Source organism: Lepidochelys olivacea (assembly GCF_965140295.1).
Source record: "Lepidochelys olivacea isolate rLepOli2 genome assembly, chromosome: 10".
NCBI lineage: Eukaryota > Metazoa > Chordata > Testudines > Cheloniidae > Lepidochelys > Lepidochelys olivacea.
In genome coordinates, this window is record NC_140420.1 from 78967306 (window position 1) to 78991325 (window position 24020).

Genomic DNA, 24020 nt, shown 5'->3' on the forward strand with positions numbered 1-24020 from the left:
CCTTCGAAAGATGGCCCAGCCAGAGCAGAGCTGGGACACACTGGCTGGGCAGCCTGTGGCAGGGTGCTTTGCTGCTACCCATGGTACGTGAACCGAGGACACACCTGTGGTACGACACGCTCACTCAGCAGCCTACAAAGGGAAGCTTTGCCCATCACAGCTATTGCAAGAGATCCTGCTCTTTCATACACAGCGGAGATGGAGCATGGGTGGACACAGACCAATCAGTGGGGTCCCCTCACTCTGTCCTGTCACAAGGCCGGTAACTGGCTGCTATTCTGTACCCTCAGCTATTTAGCCGCTTAGAGCGTCCACGTCGATGCACATGAATGTTTTCAGAACTGACCACTGAGAACTGGATCTGTTCCAGTCCCATCAGCCTCCCGGCTCAGGGCACCAGCAAAGCCAGGCTGAGAACGTCCCCACGAGGACCCTCCCTGTAGGATGTGGATGGGCCTGACCAAACGTTACCGCTGACTAAGCGGTGCAGCGCCACCCCCACGCAGCACAAAACACAACACAGCATGTGTGTAAGACACATCAGAACTGCCAGGCCCAGCGACCAAGTGGCAGCTCCTTGCAAGGGGATCTGAGCTTGGCTCCATGGCAGGCCATTGCCAGGGCCAGCAGAGACTGGGAGGGCAGCAGGAGCAGCGTGCTTAGCCTCTGGAACGGTAGGGAGAAGGAGCGCTAACTCGGTGTTGCTCTCTACCACCCTCTTGGGAGCTGTGATGGCAGGCTCCAGAAGCAGCAGCTTCCAGCCCTCCTCAGCAGAGACCAGGACTGCAAAGCAGCACACTGAAGGGTGAAAGAGGTGGGTGGTGAGAGGGGAAATGAGGAATCTTGTTCCCCTGGACCAGAGGAAAAAAGCAAGTGCTAGGCAGCATGAACAGGGCCTCTCTAGCTAGCTCAATAGTGCATTGAACGAAAACCCTGGATCCGAGCACCTCAACTTTGGAGACGCTTGAGATCGGGCTCCAGACACCCCAGGCCAGACTCCACAGAGGATTTACTGCTCCTGGGGATAGGGAATGTTAACATTTAACATACCGCAGAGCCAGTCACCTTGGTATTTTGAACTCCCCAAATTTACTGTGCATCTCCGAGAAGAGTCTTTGAAAACGTCCACTTTCAAAGCACCCAGCCCTCCTGGGCTCTGCTCCTGCAAACCAAGGTTCAGACCAGGGTTCCTGGCCCTGGCACCTGTGCATTTGCCCTCTAACGTACAATCTACTTTTCCCCGGCAATATGGAGGACGATGGCGCAGCCCAGCTACAGAAGCACTGAGCCCTAGGCCAAAATGTTTCTAACAGGACCCACACAATACAATGGGATCCAAGCACACTTTAAGGCCCCCCCTTTGGGCGTTGATTTCTGCTGGCTGCATGGTGAAACAAGGAATCACGAGACAAAGCAAACGCAGTGGGAGTTCGCTGGAGAAACAGCCACGTAAGAACTGTTCCTCTGTGGGGTAGTACCGGATTTTGCTAGGAGTCCCATTGAAATCAGCAGGACTAGTCATTAAGTACAATACTCCTCAGGGTATGTCAGGGTTTCAAAATCTGGCCCTGAGGTAGGATCCAGGGCTGAAGCCTGCACAGCATCGCTCACCATTTTACCACAATGCCATTTTTCAGGGCCTCAGGGTCAGGAATTGATGGAACTGATTTGTGGAGAAACAAGGGCATTGAAGGGGCAAGGTGACTGGCATGGAATGGTGAAAGACATGAACGTATTCATCATTATTTAAACCACTCTGTCAGGTTTAGCCGAAAGTTTTCATTCAGCCTTGCAAATCTATCATGAAAATTGACCAGCCCAGCCATGAAACCTACTTTTCCTCCCTTCCCATGACGACGGCTAGAACGAAAAACTTCATATTTTACTCTCCTGTCGCCAAAGTTACACACTGCAGGTGAGCGAGTGCTGTTCTGCAAGGCTGCCTTCATATAAAATGTCAATACATGCTGCACTTTTATTAGTGACACATTCAAACCAAGCCCTCGACCCTCCACTGACATTTTACACTCAGCTGGAGCTAAGCCCCCTTCGATCACACTTTGAACCCTGTCTCAAGAGGTGACTGTGGTACAGTGACATGCCTATACCACACCCTTCTCCCCAGAGGTCAGTCTGATCAGTACAGAAGGCTCTGAGCTTGGAGAGATTCCCTGCCAGAGACATTATACCCTGGTCAGAAAATGTAGTCTATGCATGGAATTTCAGCCTTCTCAAAAACGCCTCTCTGGTCGTTCGCGCTGCATTTTGCCACCAAATTCTGTCTCCATTTATTTTCTCCCTTTGTTCCTTTTATAATTATTAGTATTAATTTCTAGGATGGTGGCATCCAGAGGCCTCAGCTGAGACTGGGGCCCCACTGAGATACTGTAGAAACCCACTGTAACACAACCCCAGCCAGAACAGCTTACACTCCAAATAGACAAGACTAGCAAAGAGTGGGAGGGGAAACTGAGGCCTAGAGAGATGAAGTGACTTGCCAGAGGCCACCCAGCAGGCTAGTACCAGAGCTAGGAATGGAACCCAGATCTCCTGAGCCCTAGCCCAATGCCCTCTCCATGCTGCCTGTCTAAGTTTTGTAGGATCTGCTCCTGCTTCTCATACACACACCGATCTCCCAATGACTAGTAACGATATGCAGAGCCTTTGACCTTTAGTTTTCTGCTTCCAAGTCAGGTCAGCGGTGACTCAAAGTAACATCTGCCTGTGTGTGCAATGAGTCAGTAGTCTCAGTAGAGGTCCCCCCAAAACCCACCACAATAACTGAAGCGGTAGTAGGCAATCTGTGCCTACACCAAGGAGTAAATGGACCAAGGAGTGAAACTACCCTCTCATGCTGGAGGTGCTCATTCCAGGATGGGTTAGAAGCAAACTGGTGGGCAAGGAGAGAAACTTGCACTGCCTTTCCACAGCGTGCTCTGCAGTGAGGACTTTGCTCTCTGGGGCTGCCAGTCTGGGATCTTTCCTCAACACTTAAAATGTTTTATGACTCTTTTTTTTCTTTTTTTGGGGGGGGGGGGGTTGGGGGGAGGAGTGACTCCAATTCTGCATGTCCTTTAATATCAGTGGACGTGCAATTTAACTAAAACTACTATTCCTTTAAGCAACTGGAACGCAGGAGAGACAAGCCTACAAGCAAGTTTGTGTCTACTCTTATTGTAAGCTTGTGTGGTCCTCCTAACACAATTGCACTACACCAGTAACACAGATTACACATTATACATATAACGTGGCACGTCGACACCCATTTTCAGCTTCTGCCAGCAGAAACGTGATACAGTACAGCATCATTCCTTCCAGACACAGCAAATATGTTCACCTAACACCTACAATTATTGTAATTTTATAGATCCTCCCTCGCAAACAGTTTAAAGTAAATTAACAGCTTTCACAAATGTCGTGATTAACAGGTAGAGAGAGATACCTTTCTGCAGCGAAAACAACACACTGCGTACTTTCACTTTGGGGGTATTTAGGGCTCTGAGAAACCTGCAAATCTAATTAAGTGACTAAACATCTATTTACATAGTAAAGAGATTTGAACTAGCAGTCATTACAGATTAACCAGGTCTCATTTGTAATGGTAACCCCTAAAATCAGTGGATTGACTCTGCCATGTGGCCAGGATATAACCTTTGGTATCCCTGATGCATGGCATGTGACTGACACCAGTAGATAAAGATCAGCCTCTTACACCAGCCCTCTTGCATGTCATATGCAGTGTTGCTGTAGCCGTGTCAGTCCCAGGATATTAGAGAGACAAGATGGGTGAGGTAACGTCTTTTATTGGACCAACTTCTGTTGGAGAGAGAGACAAGTTTTCGGGCCCAGACCTGAAGAAGAGCTCTGTGTGGCTCAAAAGCTTCTCTCTCTCACCAACAGAAGCTGGTCCAATAAAATAGACTGCCTCACCCACCTTGTCTCTCTTGCATTGACTATGTTGTGCCCAAACCTTTGGCAAAAACAAGGCCACCTGACTCCATTCGCTTGTCCAGGAAGTGGTGGAAGTGCTGCCAAACTTCCCAGGGAGCCTTGCCAAGAACTCAGAGAGGGTGAAATATCCCACACTGCTGCCTGTGGCAGGGTTCAGTATCCGCTGTCTCCAGTGGCCACTGCTACATCATCTACGCTACAAAGACTGAATTCAAAGCCCGGTCCTACAGTGAACACAGTTCCCTAGATGCCATCAGCCGGCTGGGGCTTCTTCTGAACCCAGCTGGCAAAAGAAGAAATCCAGGCAACTATCCACCACTTTTCCCATTTAGAAAAGGACAGATTATACTCTTAGTTTCTTGGAGCAAGGTGGTCCCATCAGAGAACAAGTCTAAATTCAACAGCACAATTCTACTGGGCCACTGGTCTCGATGGAAACTGGCCAAACGTTGGACAGATGCAGGAGCTCTCCTTCCTTCCAGCCTAGGGATGCAAAAAGACCCATGCAGCTGAGAATTCTGCATTGAGGAAGAACATCCTTCCGCGCCGGTGAACGATGCCTGGGCAGGGTGAAGCCAGAAGAAACTCTGGTGGAGGTCCGTAGCGGTCCTGATGTGCAAATCGGTTGTCCGGCCTGGCTATAGGGGCAAAAGACTAATCGAACCATCTAGTAGCTACTTCCCGCCAAAGTTTCCCTCAGGATAGCTGGCACTCGTCCATCTCCGTAGTTTCATCTGGTAAAGCGAACGATTAGGTCTTGGGGCCGAAACAATCTCAAACTTCAAATGGGTAAGAAGCCCGGCTCGCTGGCGTGGAGCTGGGCATGGAATGTGAGTGCCTAGTGGGCCACTTTCGGTAAGCAGAACTGGTGCCGCGGGATGAACCGAACACCAGGTTAAGGCACGCGATGCTGACGCTCATTGTCGTCTTTCATTCTCTGAAAGGCAGCAGGATGTAAAAAGTTCTGTAGTGGGACATTTGCATTCTGTAGCTGAACCTGGGGATAAAATGGCTTTCTATGAGGTGAGTCTGTCCAAAGGCAGCAGAGACTTAAGTGCCGCCAGCCTTTGTAGGGTTAATGAAATCCACATGTCGTACAAAAAGGAGCACTGATTCAGGTGCAATTTTTGGTCCTGTGTCAGCTCCACAAGGCGGTAACCGTAGAGATTTGCTGCCGTGCTGCGAAGATGTCAAAAGTACAATCTGCCACAACAGTTGAGAACCGCACCAGAGGGCCACGGCTGCATCAAAACAAAGGTGTCATAAATGCACCAGCATATTCAGAAACCTTTCTAGCCCTGAGGCCTGTCTGTGGAACAGCTGGGTTCTTTTGCATCCAGGCCACTGCAATGGCTGATCATCTGAGAAAGCTGGTCAGAACCTCCTGGTCACTCCTTCCCAAATCAGACTTGTGGGAAGGTGCCTGATGAAATTAAAAGGCATTTGACCCAAATAACGAGACAAGTTTATTTTTAAAGGCAATGTATAAAGAAACCGCACAACTCTCTGTCCCAGGATACTATTGAGACTTACTGAGTTTCAAAAACATTTCTAAGTTTCTAACAATAATATCAGCAGTTGCAGTTACACTCGTGAAGATGAAGGCCTATAGGCTTTCAATACCGGTGCTTCAGGGCATATAATGAGCTCACGAGCTTGGGAGCCAGGAGGGCATTTCCCCTGTGCTAGAGCAATGCACAATTAAGCACACTGTTCGGGTTTCCACCTTTCTTTAAAGCATCCAGTCTCAGCCAGTCAGACAGGGCTACGTGCATCCAGGCTCTCTTCTGATAGAGAAATTCTTACTGCTTTCCATTGAATAGATAGTCCATACATCTTGGCAAATCAGATCCCACAAAGGAGACGAGCTTTTGTCAGACATGTCCTCTTCTCTTCTAACAATACCTGGCACAACCTCATAAATTAAGGACAAAAATGCTATGTCCTTCCTGCTGACACTGGATTCCTTGTCACCTGGCCAGGCCTGTACATAGCATCCAAATTTAGTCTCTTTCACGCTTTCCTGGTGAGACAGACTGTCTCCTCCGATTGGTCTCTTTGAGACTCTCGACTCATTTCCGTCTGATACTTTCCCTTCTCAAGTGTGGGAGCCAAAAGCCCTTATAAACTGAAATGTCACAGTGGCCCCAAATTTCTGGGACTATTTGGAGAAAGGAGCGAACTCCTGAAAGCCTGCACCACAGCCACTGTCTCATGTTTCCAGCAGAATCCCTTGTGAGTGGCTTGCTGACTCGGCAGGAGACATAAGACCTGATTGGCCCACTTAGCTAGTGCGCACTACGGGGAATGAAATATACCATGCAATAGATTTATAGGCAGCAGAGATGACCTACTTAAAGCACAGGACTGGAGGGCAGGAGGAGATGTGGTCTAGCCCAGGCTCTGCTACGGGCTTGATGTGTGACTTTCAGCAAGTCATTTAAGACTCATCCAAGTCCCAACGAAGTCATAGTCTTTACACTGATTTCAGTGGGCGTTCAGCCAACCCTCCTAGCTTTAGTGCTTTGCTTTGCTGGTGAAGATATTTACCTACCTCATATGGCATCATGAAGCTAAGGTCACGATAAGCACCTGGAGATCTCTGGATGCTTTATGAGGGCCAAGTACTGTCATTATTAATTATTATTATTTGCATCATCCTATTGATCAAAAAAGAGTCCCAGAGCCACATTCAGGATCTGTAGCACAGACTCATCTAATGACAGAAACACACCACCTGCCAGGAGCAAAAGGTTGCTGGCTGACTTCCTCTCTCCCTCATCTTCCAGACAAGTCTTGTTCTATCACCTAACATTAATCAGCCACGGCCGACGCAATCAGTCTGAAGAATAACTCCATCTGCATGTAAACAAGGTCTGATAGAACACCGCGCTCTGTGCCGCTTACACAGAAACAGAGCCCTTGGAATTCTCCGCTCACACGAAACGAATGCTAATGCCGCAAACACGTCTCTCCAGCCTGCAAAACAAGATGAGCTGGGGGATGCATATTATTAATCAACTTCCTCGTCACCCTCGATTCAGAAATAAGTATGTTATGTCAGGGGCAAATGCTCGCTGAAGAAGCAGCATTTTCCCCGGGCAGATAGTAATAAAACGAGACATATAAATGCACACATGAAGAGTGACAAGTCTTAGACAGTTCCTCTGAATTTGGATGCCATGTGACAGAGCATGGCGGGAGATGGGAGGGGGGTGTTTTCCCCCATATTCTTACAAATATCCATTTTTAAAGATCTAGAAACAAAAATCTGGGGAATTTTTTTTTTTTAAAAGGATATTCCCATTTCTGAGCCAGTATTTTTTCCATTGGTCTCTACAGGGCACCAGCCAAAAAAAAAACAGATCAGTTGAGCTGTAAAGCACATTGCTGTACCATACGGTGCAAATTTTTAGCAGTGAGGGTAATTAATCTTTGAGATAATTTACCAAGGGATGTAGTTGACTGTATCGCTCGGAGTCCTTAGCTCAAGAGAGGCCGTCTCTGAGCATTGGCCTGCTAAACCCACCGTTGTGAGTTCAATCCTTAAGGGGGCCATTTAGGGATCTGGGGCAAAAAATTGAGGATTGGTCCTGCTTTGAGCAGGGGGTTAGACAAGATGATCTCTTGAGGTCCCTTCCAACCCTGATATATGCTCTAGTTGAACCACAAGTTCCTGGGGTCGATGCGGGAATTGCCAGGTGAGGTATAAGGCTGATGTTGTACAGGGCGTGCTGGGTGTCAGACTAGATTATCACGGTGATCCCTTGTGGCCTTACATGTTATGACCTATGTTCCGCACAGTTTACCTGCTCTTAGAATCTTTGAGTAAAATGAAGTGCTGTGTAAGGTGAGTACTGTCTGATCGGAGAGAGATGTAAGGCAGACAGGTAATCCAGCACTGCCAGGGAGAAGGGCTGAATTGACCCAAGGTGGGTTTCCCATCTCTAACCGTCACGATTTACCCGGTGTCTGTCTGCACTATACCGGTCTGTCTCCTGTTCAATCCGCGGCATTTCACAAGCCCCAAAAGTCACCCATCTTATGAAATACGGCTAGTAGCTATTCATCTGGCACTGCAAATGTATGCGGAAGGCAAAGAAAAGGGGAGAGAAACTGGCCTTTGGGACACTGTATGCTTAATATTTGCTAAGAAAACCAACTGGTTTACATAGACCCTACCTAAACTGATAACCAAACAACTATGGCTCCAATCCTGCAAAGATTTTATGCACAGTGAGAAGCATTTGACTTGGCTGAGACTACTCACACAGCTAAACACATGTTGGACAGGCTCAGGGTCTATTTACGCTTCTACTAGAGTAAGTGTGTTCCAATGGGTCAAGCACAGGTCTGGATGTCAGGACCCCCAAGTTCCATTCCTGGTCCTACTGCAGATGCTGGGTAAATGCAAACCACTCCGTGCCTCAGTTTCCCCAGTGGAAAACAGGGCTAATATTACTTACCTGCCTCACATTCATTAACTGTTATTAGGATCACAGGACGAGAGATATTATAGCACAGAAAAATATTATTGCATTCACGTTATTTTCTAACCTAGCTTAGTTTTTAAGTCAAGGGCTGGTTATTTATTGGCTCTCACATTCTTAAAACAGCTCTGAAGGTAATTTCCAAATGTGAGGGACTTTAATCTAGGATATTACGTTGTTTTATTATTTTAATGCCTCAGATCTCGAGAGATCTTTTTCTGTGCCTGAAATGAATACCAGGCTGAACTGGAAAGCCCTTCCTTTCATCTCTGCTTCCTTTTATAAATGGATAGTCACCTTGCGAGACAGCACAGAATCTTTGTAACTTCGACAGCTGCTACTGCTTTCTACTGCTCTTCACAGTCTAGAACTCTTCCCCTCGCGTTCAGAAGGGGGCCGTACAATATGCAGTGACTACTCCTCCTGCTTACCGTCTCAGCAAAAGACATTGGGACAAACTCTGCCCTCAGCAGTACCCATGCAAGCTCCTAGGCATCAAGGGATCTAATCTCACTAGGTGCTCAGAATGTCGCAAGCATGGATGGCAGAATGCAGCCTATTATTTCCTGCCCCCTTTTTTTTTAACCTCTCTAGGTCCCTCCCATGCTCCTTCCCTGGGTATGTCCGAGCGCCTCTAATTGGACAGCAGCTGAGTTCTTAGGCATCAACGCCTCTCCACGAGGGGACTGGAGAATGACACCTCCAAACTAACAACACAGTGTCAGAGTGGGTGGCAACCCCCGCTGCTCAAAGAAGCCCTTTAAAAACAAGACCAGTACATCTGTTACAATTCAATCCAGTGCGAGGGATTACTCTGAATGTAAAAATAAAGGAAGCTCTGGAAACGAACATTATTAAGATAGTCTGGATGCGTGCCCACCCTCTGCAATTCTAGTCTGTCCTGCATTGGAAGCCGACTGTCCTTAGGGGGCCACATATCTCTGGGGTTGGCAACAGCTGGAGGATTGAGTGTTTATTGTATTCACTCAACATGGGACAGATTTTTTCTTTAACTTTTTACAGAAAGGTCAGTAAAAGGAACCAGGAAGAACGGGACGAATCTAGAGCCAGGTTCTCCACACACACCCAACATGCAGAAATAAGCAAAAATGGTCATTTTTGGACAAAACCTCAAACTCTTCTGCAGAAAGCGGACACTTCGCATGGCGAGCTGAAAACCAGTTTCAAAGGAAAATTCTCAGTCAGCAGCCCTAGAGAAAGCTGCCTTGCTGAATCCTGGCCCTGGGACCAAGAAAGCTCAGAAGGGGATTGGGCAGGAAGGCCTGAGGAGCCAATCCCTGCCAGGCCTGGGTTGTGCATCTCCTTGGGAAAGGTCACATTGACCACTGGAAATCTGACTCTCGAACATTGGGGCTTGCTGCTGTTCTTCTCTTGGTCTGAGCACGCTGATTCTCTGTGCTTCAACTCCAGCCTTTGAGGACAGTTCTTTCCCCATCCCACCCCCTTTTCTTTAGGTCAAGAAACCTGCCTGCCCATTTCCGTGTATTTTTGCCTCCACCAGGCAGGCATTGGCAATGAGTCAGAAGCAAACATAGGCTCTCCTCACTCTTCAAGAGGAGCAGGTTCATATGCTGGGTCACAGGTCTCCCTTGTGTACGTGAATGGTTTTCCCCTCCACCCCTTTATACTTTCCAAGCTTTGTACCAAATTACCTGGAGTCAAGGCGAGGGGCAAATATCACCGGTGTATTCTGGGAGAAATGTAGCGAGGCTGAATAGTTTATAACCCTATGAGGCCTTAAGGTCTAAATAGCCTCTACTGGGACAAGATAAGGGTGCGTTCTGCGGGTTCTATATTCTAACATAGGCACCTCAGCGGGATGCCAAGCTTCCACATTTGGGCAACCACATTGGCACGTGGGCACCAAAGGTGCAGACTCGAGCGTGAGGCCTCTACTGCCAATTCAATCTGAGAGAAGGTGAGTGGACAGGAGGGCGCAGAATCTGCCGCTGTGACCCGCGTTTCTGAGGACGACAGCAAATGAAAGATTTGATCCACCCAAGTCTTACTCTGCAAAGCGGAGGGTCTGTTTACATCTCTTCCTAGCATGGTGCGCACACCACAGGGAGCTTGAGAAGTCAGATTGCTCCTTCTGTGTTGGGCTGGATTCGTGGACATTGCCCGGTTGAGCAGCCTTGAGGATAAAAGCACCGCCTGGTTTTCTTTGGCACCTGCAATCAGTCACTGAACTGGAGGAATGTAGCACTTGGGACCAAAATCCATTATACCTTCCTCGGCTACTTCCCGTGGCGCCTTAAATCACTACACCCGGCGCCTGAGGACAACAGCTTGTCTGCAATAAAGCTCTCACTTTACTGCCAGCTTGGACTCCCCTCAAGTCTCTTTCCTGCCAAAGATTAAGCCTCTACCCTGCTGCTACCTTATGTTGCGAAGGCAGAACTGAGCTTTCACAAACAGAAGGCGTCACTAAAGAGGAGACACCTGACACCCAGCCCAGGAAGAGCTCACAGCCTTCACAGAGAGAGACCACTGGCTCTCAAACAGGGCCTCAGCCTCCAAACTAAACCATCTTGTGCTTTTACCAGTTCCGTCAGGTCCTGGCCCCTTCAGTGTCAGCCAGCAAAATTCCCCGGACTATTTCCTCATGAGAATTGTTTCATCAGCATCTTTAGCCATTTCATCTGGGGGCAGATCCTCCTCTGATGCTATAAGCTGCCATTGCTCTGTTGACTTCAATGGGACTATGATAAATTACACCAGCTGAGGAAGTGCCTCTCGGTTTTCGTTGGGGCTATACAGAGCTCCCACAGAAGCTCCAGTAGCAGGAGCTCTCAGATCCCGCTGCACTCCATACTGACCCTACCCTCCTTCATAATGCAAGCGGCCCCACGGAAGCTACAGGCATTAGTAATAGAATCGGCTTGGACCCACCATGCTGCTATGATTCTATGCTGCAGTAGCTATCACTGGATCAAGCTGGAATGACCAGCTGCAGCCGCCTAATCCCAGTTTCAAATTTGGCAGAAGTGTACACGTAGTGGACTCCAAGCATTTCAATGGCGAGTCTGAAAGGCCCTTTCCAAAGAGCCCCCCCCAAATCTGGTCTTTAAAATATGCCAGGGCCCAGGGACCGCCTTTAAAAAAAATCCATGCTCCCTCGCCGCCTGGCACCAGTGCTGGAATTGTCAACACCATCTCAACAGGCCCTCCCAGAATCTCAGTGTACAAACCAAAACGCACGCTCGAGAAATTATAATGTGTTTGTGGGTCAGAAACCTGTGCGTGGCAGCCAGTTACGCGCTAGGCAGTGCTGTGTAGAAATGCATAACGTGGGTCAAATTTCAGTTGCTTTTTAAAGGTAGTTTATTCTATTTCCACAGCACATCTGGGAGTCTGCAGCAGGCTATCATTATAAATTCCTTGGAAAACACGACACGTCAGTCTTCCCAGCAGCCCTTCTAGTTATTTATGCCGGCACATACCATACAAGTCACTTGTCCAGCCTGACTAGTTCTGCCCAGACGGGTACCACTAACTGCAACATCCAAGCTGAGGTTAAGAAACAAACACACAGGGCAGGCAGAAACAAGAAAAAAAAGAGAGTGTGTAGCTACTTTGGAACTTTACGAGTAATATGTTACTGCAAATCCTTACTGCTTTATTGCGGGTTACCCATTACCAAGGCCACTTAATACATTTACAGTAACTTATTACACCAGCAACATTTTATTGAGCAACGCCAATTTCAAAGCAACCCAGATGTAAAAGTAACTGTTTCTAATTACAGTTACTGGGGGTCTCCCAACACGGCTATAATTAAAGGTACACCGCAGGTTTAGTTTAAGCCCAATATTTAGATTTTGTTAAATTGTTTTAAGAAATCTAATAGTAATAGAAATGTTTCCAGACCTTAAAAAATACAATGAAAACAGTTTTTTGTTGGGTTTTTGTCTGGGGGAAGGGAGAGATATTTAAACACGCCTGTACAATGTTGAGTCCTAAAGCACCTACATCACTACTTTGTCAGTGCACCCATCTGTCCGATTAGCCATTCTGCACTCAACTCCATGATATCTGAGCACTTTGGCACGCCGTTGGATTTTCCTTTGTTACATTTTCTGTTTAGTTCAATGAAACATTACTAACGTTCATCAGTGTTCCTAAGAACTTGTTTTACAAAACGTAGGGGGTAACTTCACCTGCCAGGGTCCCCGGTACCCTCAGGTCTCGCTAATTCAGCTAATGTACCATTTAGAACAACCCCGCCTCTTCTCTTTTTTGCCTGCTTTTTGCTCAGACTGGCTCAAGGAGGAGATATGCCAATGAAGACCTCCCTTTTTAAAGGGAAACGCACACCTCCCATACTAGCCTATTCATGACAAGTTCGAGTACAACCCTCAACATTCAACATTTCCAATATTTGGTTTCCTTTTTGCGGTTTATGAGTAATGCTGTTTGTGTACTGGGCCCCGTCCTGCAAAGTGCCAATCACTGTGAACTACCTCCCTGTAAGAACTCATTGCTTTCAGTAAATCCATCCATTGCATCATACATAGGGTCCTTTAAGTTTTATACCTGTAACCAATGCTTACACTGTGTGGCCCTCTGTCTCCCACTACTGGTGGGCACAGATAGAGGTTGAGGAACCTGCTACAGCTGTGGTTAAAAGAGCAGAGCCCTTTTAGCGCTGACAACAGAACACGCAATATTTAAGACTTAGAAGTCCTTGGTTTGGATTCCCACTTAGGTTGTCAGCCTGCACAGATGTGTCACGTTAAATAGAAATCAATTCAACTGTTAACATTTTCTTATAACATGTTTTCTGTCATTCGTGGTGTAGATTTGTTTTTAAGTTACCTATGTGTTTGTATAACACGTAGCTCAATGGGACCTCTGTTGTAACTGTGGTCTTTAAGCACAACCATAATACAAATAATAATAATTAGCAGGCAAACGCCCACATTAAAGGGATACCATTCATCCAAAATCAAGTAATTTTAAAAGCAGATTGTGTTTCCAACCTAACTCCCCTTGCCAAGTTTTGCGGTTGCACAATTTCTCTTTCTTGTGTTTTCCGTCCCTTACTGCCATGTGTGGGAGGCATGGATCAGCGTTCACGTCGCGCACCGTGTCAGTACCTGGCCTGGGCCAGGGAAGCTAATGATCTAACCAGCAGACCAAATTCAATGATGAATCCCGGTCATGTGCCACCTGAGGCATATTGCGTATACACTAAGAAGAAGACGACTGCCATGTGTAAAAACCCAAAACAAATGACAGGGGAGAACATCTATTCAGGAGAAAGAGCAACACTGACTAACTAAGAAAACAGACCGAAATATTGTTCTCTAAGTTCACAGTACTAGTAAACAACAGGATTTTGAGAAAAGTGTGATTTTCAAATTGACAATGTCTTTAAAATTATTTGCTATTTAAACTTTAGCTCTGTAATTTACAACAAACTGCCCAGCTAGGACAGATGCATTGATTTTTATTGTACATTTTGCAAAAATGCCACTTAGCTTCTCTCCATTATTTACCAACACGTCTCATTCACTGTGTCGAAGAGGTAACGGTTAGATAAGGAACCACAAAACAAACAAAAAAACGAGAGCCAACCAACCACACGCCACATTATCGGTCATGCCTTTCTATGTATTAACTCAAATCACTCTTGGTGCAAGAGCCTTCTGCTCTGCAGCACTTGTCATCTGAAGCCACTTTTGATTGAAACTGACCTGCAAGCAACTTCCCATTCCCTGCTTTTAAAGGCATTTCCCAACACGCATCCTCTGGCTCTCTGCGGGGTGGAAGTGGTATGTTTGTGCGCTGGCCCAACCTTGAGCACACTTGCAGATCCCTGAACCCAGAGAGGGTCACCCTACAGGTCGGAGCAGAACAGAAGCAGCTGAGACCCTTTCTGGGCAAGAAAGGGGAGGTCAGCACGGCAAGTGTCCGTTCCTCAGGTGGAACCTCAGTGCACAGTTTGGCTCCTTGCAGTTAGAATGATGCTTCCAAAATTTTTTAGTGGCCACCTGTGCCAGGATCTCACAGAATTGTTCTTCCCGCCCTGTCCTGAGACTCTCAATCCCACTGTGGTTTCTCTTTCCATTTTTGAGACCCCCATGCCCATTAATCATCATTTGCTGTTCTGGATGCCTAGCTCACCTGTGCCTTCCCCTCAGCCCGTACAGAGACAGTGTGCTACGTGCCCCCTCTAGGCCCATCCCTAGAGGATGCGACTGTTACATCTATCAGCTGGAGAGCCTGGCTCTTTAGCTCAAGCTGCACAGACACTGGCTTTTAGCTCTGGTGATCCCCGGTTCAATCCCTGGCAACAGCCAAGATGGCAGCCACCACAGATGCACACTGCTTATTTCAAGTGCCCTGCAGTTCTCGATCCCTGCATTATAACTTACACACAGCTCAGCTGATTGAGGCCCTAATTTAAAGATAGCCCAAATTCAACCTACTGTGGCTCTGATGCAGTTTATAATGCACCTGTTCACCTGCTGCTCTTCATGAAGCTGTGTCTCAGAATCTTTTGGGAGCTGATCATGCCCTTCTGGTTCCTTAAAAGAGCTGTTAGGACGAGAGGCCAGAGAGTCAAGTTTAGTGAGGCCGGCCAAAAGAGAATTAGAAAAGCAACTAGCTAAAGACACAAAAACTAACAGCAAAAAAAAAAAAAAAAAATTAAGTACATCAGAAGCTGGAAGCCCGCCAAACAATCTGTGGGGCCACTGGATGATCAAGGTGCTAACGGAGCACTCAAGAAAGACGAGGGCTTTGCAGAGAAGCTAAATGAATTCTTTGCATCAGTCTTCACTAAAGAGGATGAGGGGAAGATCCCATTCTTAATCCGTTCTTTTCTCAGTGTCCCAGACTGAGGTGTCAATAGAGGACGTTTTGGAACAAACTGATAAATTAAATAGTAATAAGTCACCAGGACCAGATGGGATTCACCCAAGAGTTCTCAAAGAACTCAAATATGAAATTGCAGAACTACAAACTGTGGCATGTAACCTATTGCTTAAAGCAGCCTCTGAACCAGATGACTAGAGGATAGGTAATGTGATGCCGATTTTTACAAAAGCCTTCAGAGGCGATCTTGGAAATTGCTGGCCACTAAGCCTAATTTCAGTACCAGGCAAACTGGTTGAAACTATAGTAAAGGACAGAATTATCAGACACATAGATGAAAACGATTTGTTCGGGAAGAGTCAACACAGCTTTTGTAAAGGGAAATCATGCCTCACCAATCTGTTAGAACTCTTTGTCAAGGTCAACAAGCATGTGGACAAGAGCGAGCCAGACGAAACAGTGTACTTGGACTTTCAGAGAGCCTTTGACAAAGTCCCTCACTAAAGGCTCTTAAGCAAACTGAGAAGTCATGGGATAAGAGGGAAGGCCCTTTCATAGAGCAGAAGTAGGTCAAAATATAGGAAACAAAGGGCAGGAATAAATGGCCAGTTTTCAAAATGGAGAAAGAGAGGTAAATAGCGGAGTCACCCTAGCATCTGTACTGGGACCTGTGCTGTTCAACATATTCACAAATGATCTGAAATATGGTGTGAAGAGTAAGGAGGCAAAATTTGCAGAAAACTATCTTGAGTAATTTTGTGTCAAGTTCAAAGCTGACTGTGAAGGATTACAAAGGGATCTCACAAAACTGGGTGATTGGTAACAAAATGGCAGAAGAAATTCAATGTTGATAAATGCAAAGTAATTCCCACTGGAAAAAATATACCCAACTATATTCAAAATGAAGGGGACTAAATTAGCTGTTACCACTCAAGAAAGAGATCTTGGAGTCATCATGGATAACTCTCCAAAACATCTGCTCAATGTGCAGTGACAGTCAAAAAAGCGAACAGAATGTTAAGAACCATTAGGAAATGGATAAGACAGAAAATATCATATTGCCCCTATATAAACCCCTGGTACACCCACGTGTTGAATACGGCATGCAGTTCTGGTCGCCCCATCTCAAAAATGGTATATTAGAAGTGGAAACGGTACCGAGATGGGCAACAAAAATGATGAGGGGGATGGAACAACTTCCATAGGAGAACAGGTTAAAAAGACTGGGACTCTTCAACTTGGAAAAGAGACGACTAAGGGGGGGTATGATCGAGGTCTATAAAACCATGAACGGTGCGGAGCAAGAGATTAGGGAAATATTATTTACCCCTTCACATAACATGAGAACTCGGGGTCACCCAATGAAATTCACAGGCAGCAGATTTAAAAGAAACAAAAGTACTTCTTCATACAATGCACAGTCAATCTGTGGAATTCATTGCCAGAGGATGTTGTGAAGGACGAAAGTATAACAGGGTTCAAACAAGAATTAGATACCCTCATGCAGGATAGGTCCAGCAATGGCTATTAGTCAAGATGATCAGGGACACAACCCCATGCTCCAGTTGTTCCTAAACCTCCAATTGCCAGAAGCAGGGACTGGACAACATGGGATGGATCACTCCAAATTGCCCTGTTCTGTCCATTCCCTCTGAGGCACCTGGCATTGACCACTGAACTAGATGGACCTTTGGTCTGACCCAATGTGGCCATTCTTATGTTCTTAAGAGATCAGTAAATTCCATCTGGTAGCTAGCACGCAGTCACAGCAAGATACACTAAGTGTCAGTCCAATTTCCAGTATCCACATCATAGAAACCACCATCAAACAACTGACAATAACTGAGATCCTTAGTGCTACTGCAACAGAGGGAGAGAGGACTGAATAGTCAAGTGGTCTGAATGATCCTCCCACTGAGGGGGGTGGTAGTCCGATTGGATGGGCACAGAGAGCAGAAGCTTGGACCCCATTTCCTGTGCTAGACCTGTTCTATGAGCAAAGAGGGCTTCAGTCGCCACAAATGTCAATGTGGCACACTCCAAGGGGACTATATTGACACACACATAGGTAACTTAAAAAAAAATCACCACCATCAATGACAGAAAACATGTTATAAGAAAACGTTAACAGCTAAACGGATTACATGTAACATGACACACCTGTGTGGGTTGCCAACCCAAGTGGGGAACAACCCAAGGACTTCTGAGTCTTAAATACTGCGTTTTCTACTGTCAGCACTAAAAGGCCTCTGTTCTTTTAACCACAGCTGTAGCAGACTCATCAACCTCTATATGGGGCCAGGGAGATCGGACCTACCACAGCCCAGCAGGTAATTTGCAATTAGAGCATGGAATTCTTCGGTAAGGAGGAGAAGTCAGAATGTCTGATGCCTTTGCATTATTCAAAGACACGCACAAACCTTCTGTCCTTTCCCTTGTTCCCCAGCACAGTCTATTTCAGCCTCCAATGTTCTAGAGTATTGTTTTCCCACTTCCCCCCACTCCTCCTTTGTGCTAATGTGTGATCTGAATATACTAAAACCAAAGAAAAGGAGAACGATCTTTAGGGGCCAGGATAGACCTTTCAAAGACTACAGCTCCTCTCACTTCCCCATATTTAACGAGCGTAAAGCAGTGCTAATTATCTACCAGATCCCAAAGGAATTAGGTGAATGGTGACATGCTACGAAAATATTTTGACCTCTGATCTCATTACTCAGGTCCCATGTAAGTCATTCTCCTAGCTACTCTTCTTTCCATGTGTTGGGTAACACTAATTAATATCAACAGCTAATCAAAGTGCAGCTCGGGATGTGCCAGAATAATTATACACACACACCCCATTATAATTCAACTTAACAAGATCCAGGACCACAGTTTCTATAATAACACTGAGGCAAAAACAACCAATCAAGAGATTGAATAAAGGAGGAAGGACACAAGGTCAGCACAGGATGGAATTGCTTTTTGTCATTGAAGAAATGCTAGAAGGTAGCAAACCCTCAGTGGCGTAAGCAGGCATAACTCCATTGACTCCCACTGATTTAGGCCAGCTGAGGATCTGGCCATCATAGTCCTTACTGAACCTTTCTTTACTACTGCAGAAATACAGTGCATACTGTATACAGACCTTGTGTCCTGAAACAAAAGGACTTGACAAGATAGTGGCCCAAAGGGAAAGGCTGGCTTTCTGCAAACAGGAGGGCCTTGTCAGGAGGGAATCTGGAAGGGTTCCAGGGGAAATTAAAATGTAACTGGGAGGGGGAAAAAAGATGATGACTTCATAACTTATTTTACAGACAATTCTGAGGCCTGCCAGCATTTAAAGGAACCTAGACAATTCTTTCTCAGCTCTTAAGCCAGGCCGAAGAGTCTGTATCAATACCAGAGAAATACTTACTTGAAAACCTAACTGCAGTCGTTTGACTGGCAACCGCGCCTAGGGAGCTCTGGGAGACACAGGAGTAATTACCCTCTGCGCCAGTCCTTTCAGGATATTTACTCTCCTTAGCAGCAGTCGGGGACGATATGAAGAGTGATCCATTTGGAAGCACGAGAAGGTGCTCCTGCTCCACTAATGGGAACCCATTCTTCTTCCAGGTGATATTGATCAACTGCTCGACAGAAGCCAGGTTACAGTCCAGCACCACGGCTTGGCTCGGGTCTAATGTCACCTTTGGAGAGGCAGCACTGCAGCTCAGCTCCAGAGAATCCCCCTGCACCAGCTTCCCTGCAAGGCAAAGACATTTGGGTTGTGTCCTGATTTATACAAACAGATGTCCCGGCACTTTGCGATTCACGTGATCGGACGTAAACACACAAACTTCAGCCCTGCCAGGGTCTGGCATCTGACGTGTCACCCACAAATAGCAGCGCCCATCGCGCATCTCTCCTGCACAGCTGGGCTCCGGGAATGACCTGCAGCGTCTCCTCTGGGCTACGGAGCCAGCTCTGCAGACAGCCTCCCTACCTCCTGTGTTTCTACACCGCTGCTGGATCCAAGCGGGGAAGGTGCAGTCAGACACTGCAGAGATGGCAGTAACAGCAGCATCGGGCACAAAAGACAGTGGGGAGCCAGCAACAGCCTCTGACTCTCGCACCTGCCTTCCAGACATCCCCACCCACACACCCCAGCTACTCCCACAGCACAGCACCCACCTATCCCAGACAGCCCAGCACCGCCCACTTACCCCCCGACTCCCTCCAGCATCGTCCCAGCTATTCCTACACTGCCAGACACCCACTTACCTACCCAAGCGACAGTTGTCCAGTTCCTTGCAGCTCCCTGTCCAATCCCTCGCCCCCACTAGGGGCAGGGCGCATAACCTGATATTTATGGCTATGGGCCAAGTATGTAAATTAGCCAAGACATTTGCATGAAGTGTCACACATAGAGCTGCAGAAAACTTGGCAGTTATGCCCTTAGCATCGGCAGGCACAAGTCTCTCTGAAGCCAGCTTACCCCAGGGGCAGAACTCGGCTCAACACGGGTAGGAATCTGCTTCCTACCAAACTTAATGACTGTTCTTCGCCTAGGATGTGTAAACACACAGGAAAAGTCCTACAAAATTAAAGAAAATAAGAGCTTTCCTATGGGCTTTAACTACCTTATAAGATGTAATAGAGAATTATCTCCCTGCAATAGCATTCCTTATGATGGCTAAAAGCCTATCGAAATTCTTTTGTATTCTTAGATCCTTTAATTTTGTAGTGTAATTTTATAGTGTAATCCTATTGATTTCACCCTTACTAAGTTCTTCTTTTCCATAAAGAAGGGAGTCTTCTGCTGAGAATACCCAGTCACCCTGTTTAACCTGGATGCACATGGGGAGAGAGGCCATTTTCCGGTAGTCTACTTCTGTGGGAATTCTGCACCATTGCGCAATGCAGAAGTTTGCAGAAATGAATGTTTTTGCACATAATTTCCTTTCCCCCACCCCCAGAAATGGGCTGCAGTGCTGCTGGCCACCACAAGGGGTCGCTGGACCCAGCAGAGCCCAACTTGTGCACAGAAGATACTGCCTGGGGGAGAGGGAGGAAGGAGTAGAAATTTCCTAGCAGCTACAGTTTCCTGCAGGCCCTGAGGAAAGGAGACAGCAGCATGCAGCAAACTCCATACAAGCCTGGGACCCAGCTACAGGCTGTTTCTCCTTCTGGATCCCTGGGCAGTAGGGGGATGGGTGTCTGGGCTGGGGGGGCCACAGCTGGACTCTGGAGGGGAGGGGGTGTGGGTATCTGGGCTGGGGGGCCCCACAGCTGGACTCGTGGGGAGGGGTTGTGGGTCTCTGGCCTCCCAGCTGGGCTTTTGGGAAGGGGACAGGAGGCAAAGAAACTAGAACTGGGTTGTCATAAGGGTTTCTTTAACTCTACTCCTGGGGGAATTTTTGCGTGAGTCTGTATTGTAACAGACATATTTATGAGAGGTATTTTGAAATAAATTACCAAAATAATTGAAACTGGTGTAATTATGTAGTGTTATTTTGACAAATAAAATCTGCAGAATTTTGCAAAATTTTAAAATATTGTGTGCAGAATTTTTATTGTTTTGGTGCAGAATTTTTAATTTTTTGGCACAGAATTTTCCCAGGACTAGGTAGTCATAAGCCAAGTCCTAACTTCAAGGGTGTTCAGAGCCCCCTGTATAAGTAAGCACAAGACCAGAAGTTCAGATCCAGATTTGCATCCAAATGTAAATTGCCACAAAGTTCGGAAACAGGGGTCAGACCTGGGGATCTGATTCAGGCTTGTCACAATTTCTAACAGACTGGGTATTTTACATGTTTGCATTCAAAACTCCATCTCTGTGGGCTGACTGGTAAAAAACAAAGAGCAAAGCACTACAGAAGAGCCAAACCCCAACTAACATGGACAGGAACAGAATCAGACCTCGATAGCTAGACATGAGCAGTGCAGCCTTCAGCTGACAACCAAATCTGGGTTACAAAAAGATTCACCCAGAGAGATCTCACAGTAACAAGATCATGAACAAGGGCTAATTAGCAACGAATCACGAGAGAAACACAGCAAGGGCCAAGAGGGGAGGAAAAAAATGAAAAACTTGGGAATACCCACTAAAGCAGGTGTTGGATAGCTGATAACACAAGGCTTATGGTTTATCATAAGGTAAACGAACAAGTCAAAAAAGAACAAGCAACAGAAAAATGGCCAAAATATCCATCCCACTGTCTTAGCACTCTAACCCCATGATGATCTATGCAAACAGTTCCTAAAACTCTACATCAAGTGCTGTTTGTCCACTCTCAGTCAAAAGGAAGGATGTTACAGCTACAAACTACTGGACACTGAGAAGACTGCATCATGTCTTACCAAGCTTATGGCAGCCTGCTTGCCGCAGTGAGGTCCTTGATCGGTTACCAGCGGTGAGAAAGTTAAATGGAACAGGTCTTGGTCTGGAACGTTTCCAAACCAACACAAACAATCCCACTTGCAATCGAGTTCCACCCCTAGCAACAATGCCTCGGCATTTTCTAAAGAACATTGTCATTAATAAAATGCATTTGCTATTGCAGGTCTCCAGAGACACTAAGTCAGTGTGAGCTGGCAACACTGCTTCCACACGCCAGCAATCTCCACTCTGCTAGAAGCATCACATCCACTCTCTTCATGGCTCCCCTCCAAATTATTTTGTCACTGCTCCAATCGAAAATGTTTCCTGCCTCTATAACGAGTTTATCAACAGTGGATATGAACCACATGGCTCCCTGCCTGTCCCCTATCACAGAAAGCTACAGATTAATTTTATAGGAATTCAAACACCCTATTAAACCTTCTATTACCTACTGCTGATAAAAGGGCTGCATGTTAAAAGCGCGCACTTTAAGCATGCAATTAGGGGCAATGACACGCAAAATTACACATGCAGGGTAATGGAATTGTTTCTAGGCATCGGAAGCTCCAGGTGCAACTGAAAAGAAGGAATTTGCACGGCCCAAGTGCCCGGTTAATTTAGTGACCCCCTGCTGTGCAGAAAACCTGTCATCTTGCAGCTAGCTCAGGGATAAGCAGTTGTGCTCACAAAGGCCCGCTGATCCGCGGTCTCAGCTCAGAGGTACGTGTTCTCCTCTATGCACTCTCCTACAGATTATAACGGCGCCTTCCCCCCCCGCTTCATCCAAGCAATGGCCTTTTGTAGCCAAGAAGAAAACTAACAGCAGGTTAAAAAGTTCTGATGATAAAGAAACTAATTTTCATCCAAGCTGAATATAAATTTCCCCACCCCCCATGACCTCTTTAGTTCTTCAGACCTGGAGTAGAGCCCTGCCCATGCCTCAGTTTATCTTCCGTGTTGCATCAAACCAGCCACCACAACTGGTGTTTTCACAGTGCTGCTCTCCTTCGGGGCATAGCTATCTTATTCCCCTTCCCATGTAATACTCACTGCCTGCCATCACTGGGGTGTTTGCAGGACTGAAGTCTGCGAAGTCTTTCAACACAGTCAGCACCATCGGTGCTCTGTATAGTATCAGAATTATTTTATTAGTAAGGTAAAAATGCCGACTCATCTTTTCCAACAGAATGAAAACAAGCTATGCAATGATTTGGACCACAATTCAAATCCTCGACGAGGGTAAGTCATTTGTTATCGGAATAAATGTGTGTCAGTAGATCAGACAGGGATGCACCGTTTCTCTTGCAGCTTCCTTTGGGCCAAAGTTCAACCAAGCGCTGCCCACCCCACAGGAAGCGCACACGTATCTTGCATGACTGCGCCCGTTGGTGACTATGATTTATGCTACTTTTCCATTTCTCATGACTAATTCTGTCCCTCTCAAGCAGTGACACTAATAGATGTCATAGCTGACTGTGGGTAGAGGAAGGACGGCCTAGTGGTTACAGCGCTAACCTGTCTACTGCAGACAGCCTGTATAGCTGTGTATGCGGTGTAGTTGTAGCCATGTCGGTCCAAGGATATTAGAGAGGTCATATCTGTTATTGGACAGATTGTAACCCACCAACCCCCTCTTCATGTCCTATGACTACACTGGTGTTAACAGGCCACTCTACCTTGAATGGTCCCTTCCAAAATGTGCTAACTACTTATGCCGAACAAGCTGTTCCATCTTGCACTTGGCTGGGAGTTCTTTTCCCAGAGCTGAAGAAGAGCTCTGTGTGGCTCGAAAACTTGTCTCTCACCAACAGAAGTCGGTCCAATAAAAGATATTACCTCACCCACCTTGTATGGCCTCGGGCAAGGCACTTCAGGCAAGTCTACACCTAAAACGCTGCATCGGCTGTAGCTCTGTAATGAAGATGCTCATCGGCGTAGTTAACTCCCTGAGAAGCAGTAGCTAAGTTGACAGGAGAAGCTCTCCTGCCCACACAGCACTGTCTACACGGGGGGGTTAGGTTGGTAGAACTATGTCATCCACGGCTGTGGCTTTTTCACCCATGCCCCGGAATGTGTAGCGTAGCGTAGACCGGACCTAAGTCTCTCTGTGTCTCAGTTCCCCGGATATACAATGGGGATAACAATACCTATCTAGATGACAATTGCCAACTTTCCAGAAGTATCGTTAGGCTAAATACATGAAAAATTGCCAGATGCTCAGATATTAGGGTGGTGGAGGCTATAAAAGCACCTTAGATAGGCAGGTATTTTTGCGGCTGACTTTTTAAACATTGGAGTTTATAATTTTGTAGCACACATGTCTACATTTGCCAAGCCCATATCTGGATTCAAGCTTCCACAAAGCTCCAATGGCTCTCTCCACCCCA

At 46.5% G+C, this 24020-nt stretch overlaps 1 protein-coding gene across 9 annotated transcripts in view; it reads right to left on the reverse strand.

Annotated features, from left to right (window-relative positions):
• IGDCC4 (immunoglobulin superfamily DCC subclass member 4) overlaps positions 1-24020 on the reverse strand; it is a 198101-nt gene that overhangs the window by 122462 nt on the left and 51619 nt on the right. For 5 of the 9 annotated variants that reach the window (XM_084641360.1, XM_084641358.1, XM_084641362.1 and 2 more), the window contains exon 2: positions 18685-19014. The exons of 1 other annotated variant lie outside the window; for it this stretch is intronic. In XM_084641360.1, coding sequence (XP_084497486.1) covers positions 18685-19014 — 330 coding nt within the window. Of the gene's footprint in view, positions 1-18684; positions 19015-21611; positions 21799-24020 lie in introns of those variants that run through there. 3 more of the 9 variants (XM_084641365.1, XM_084641359.1, XM_084641357.1) reach the window with 1 other exon arrangement.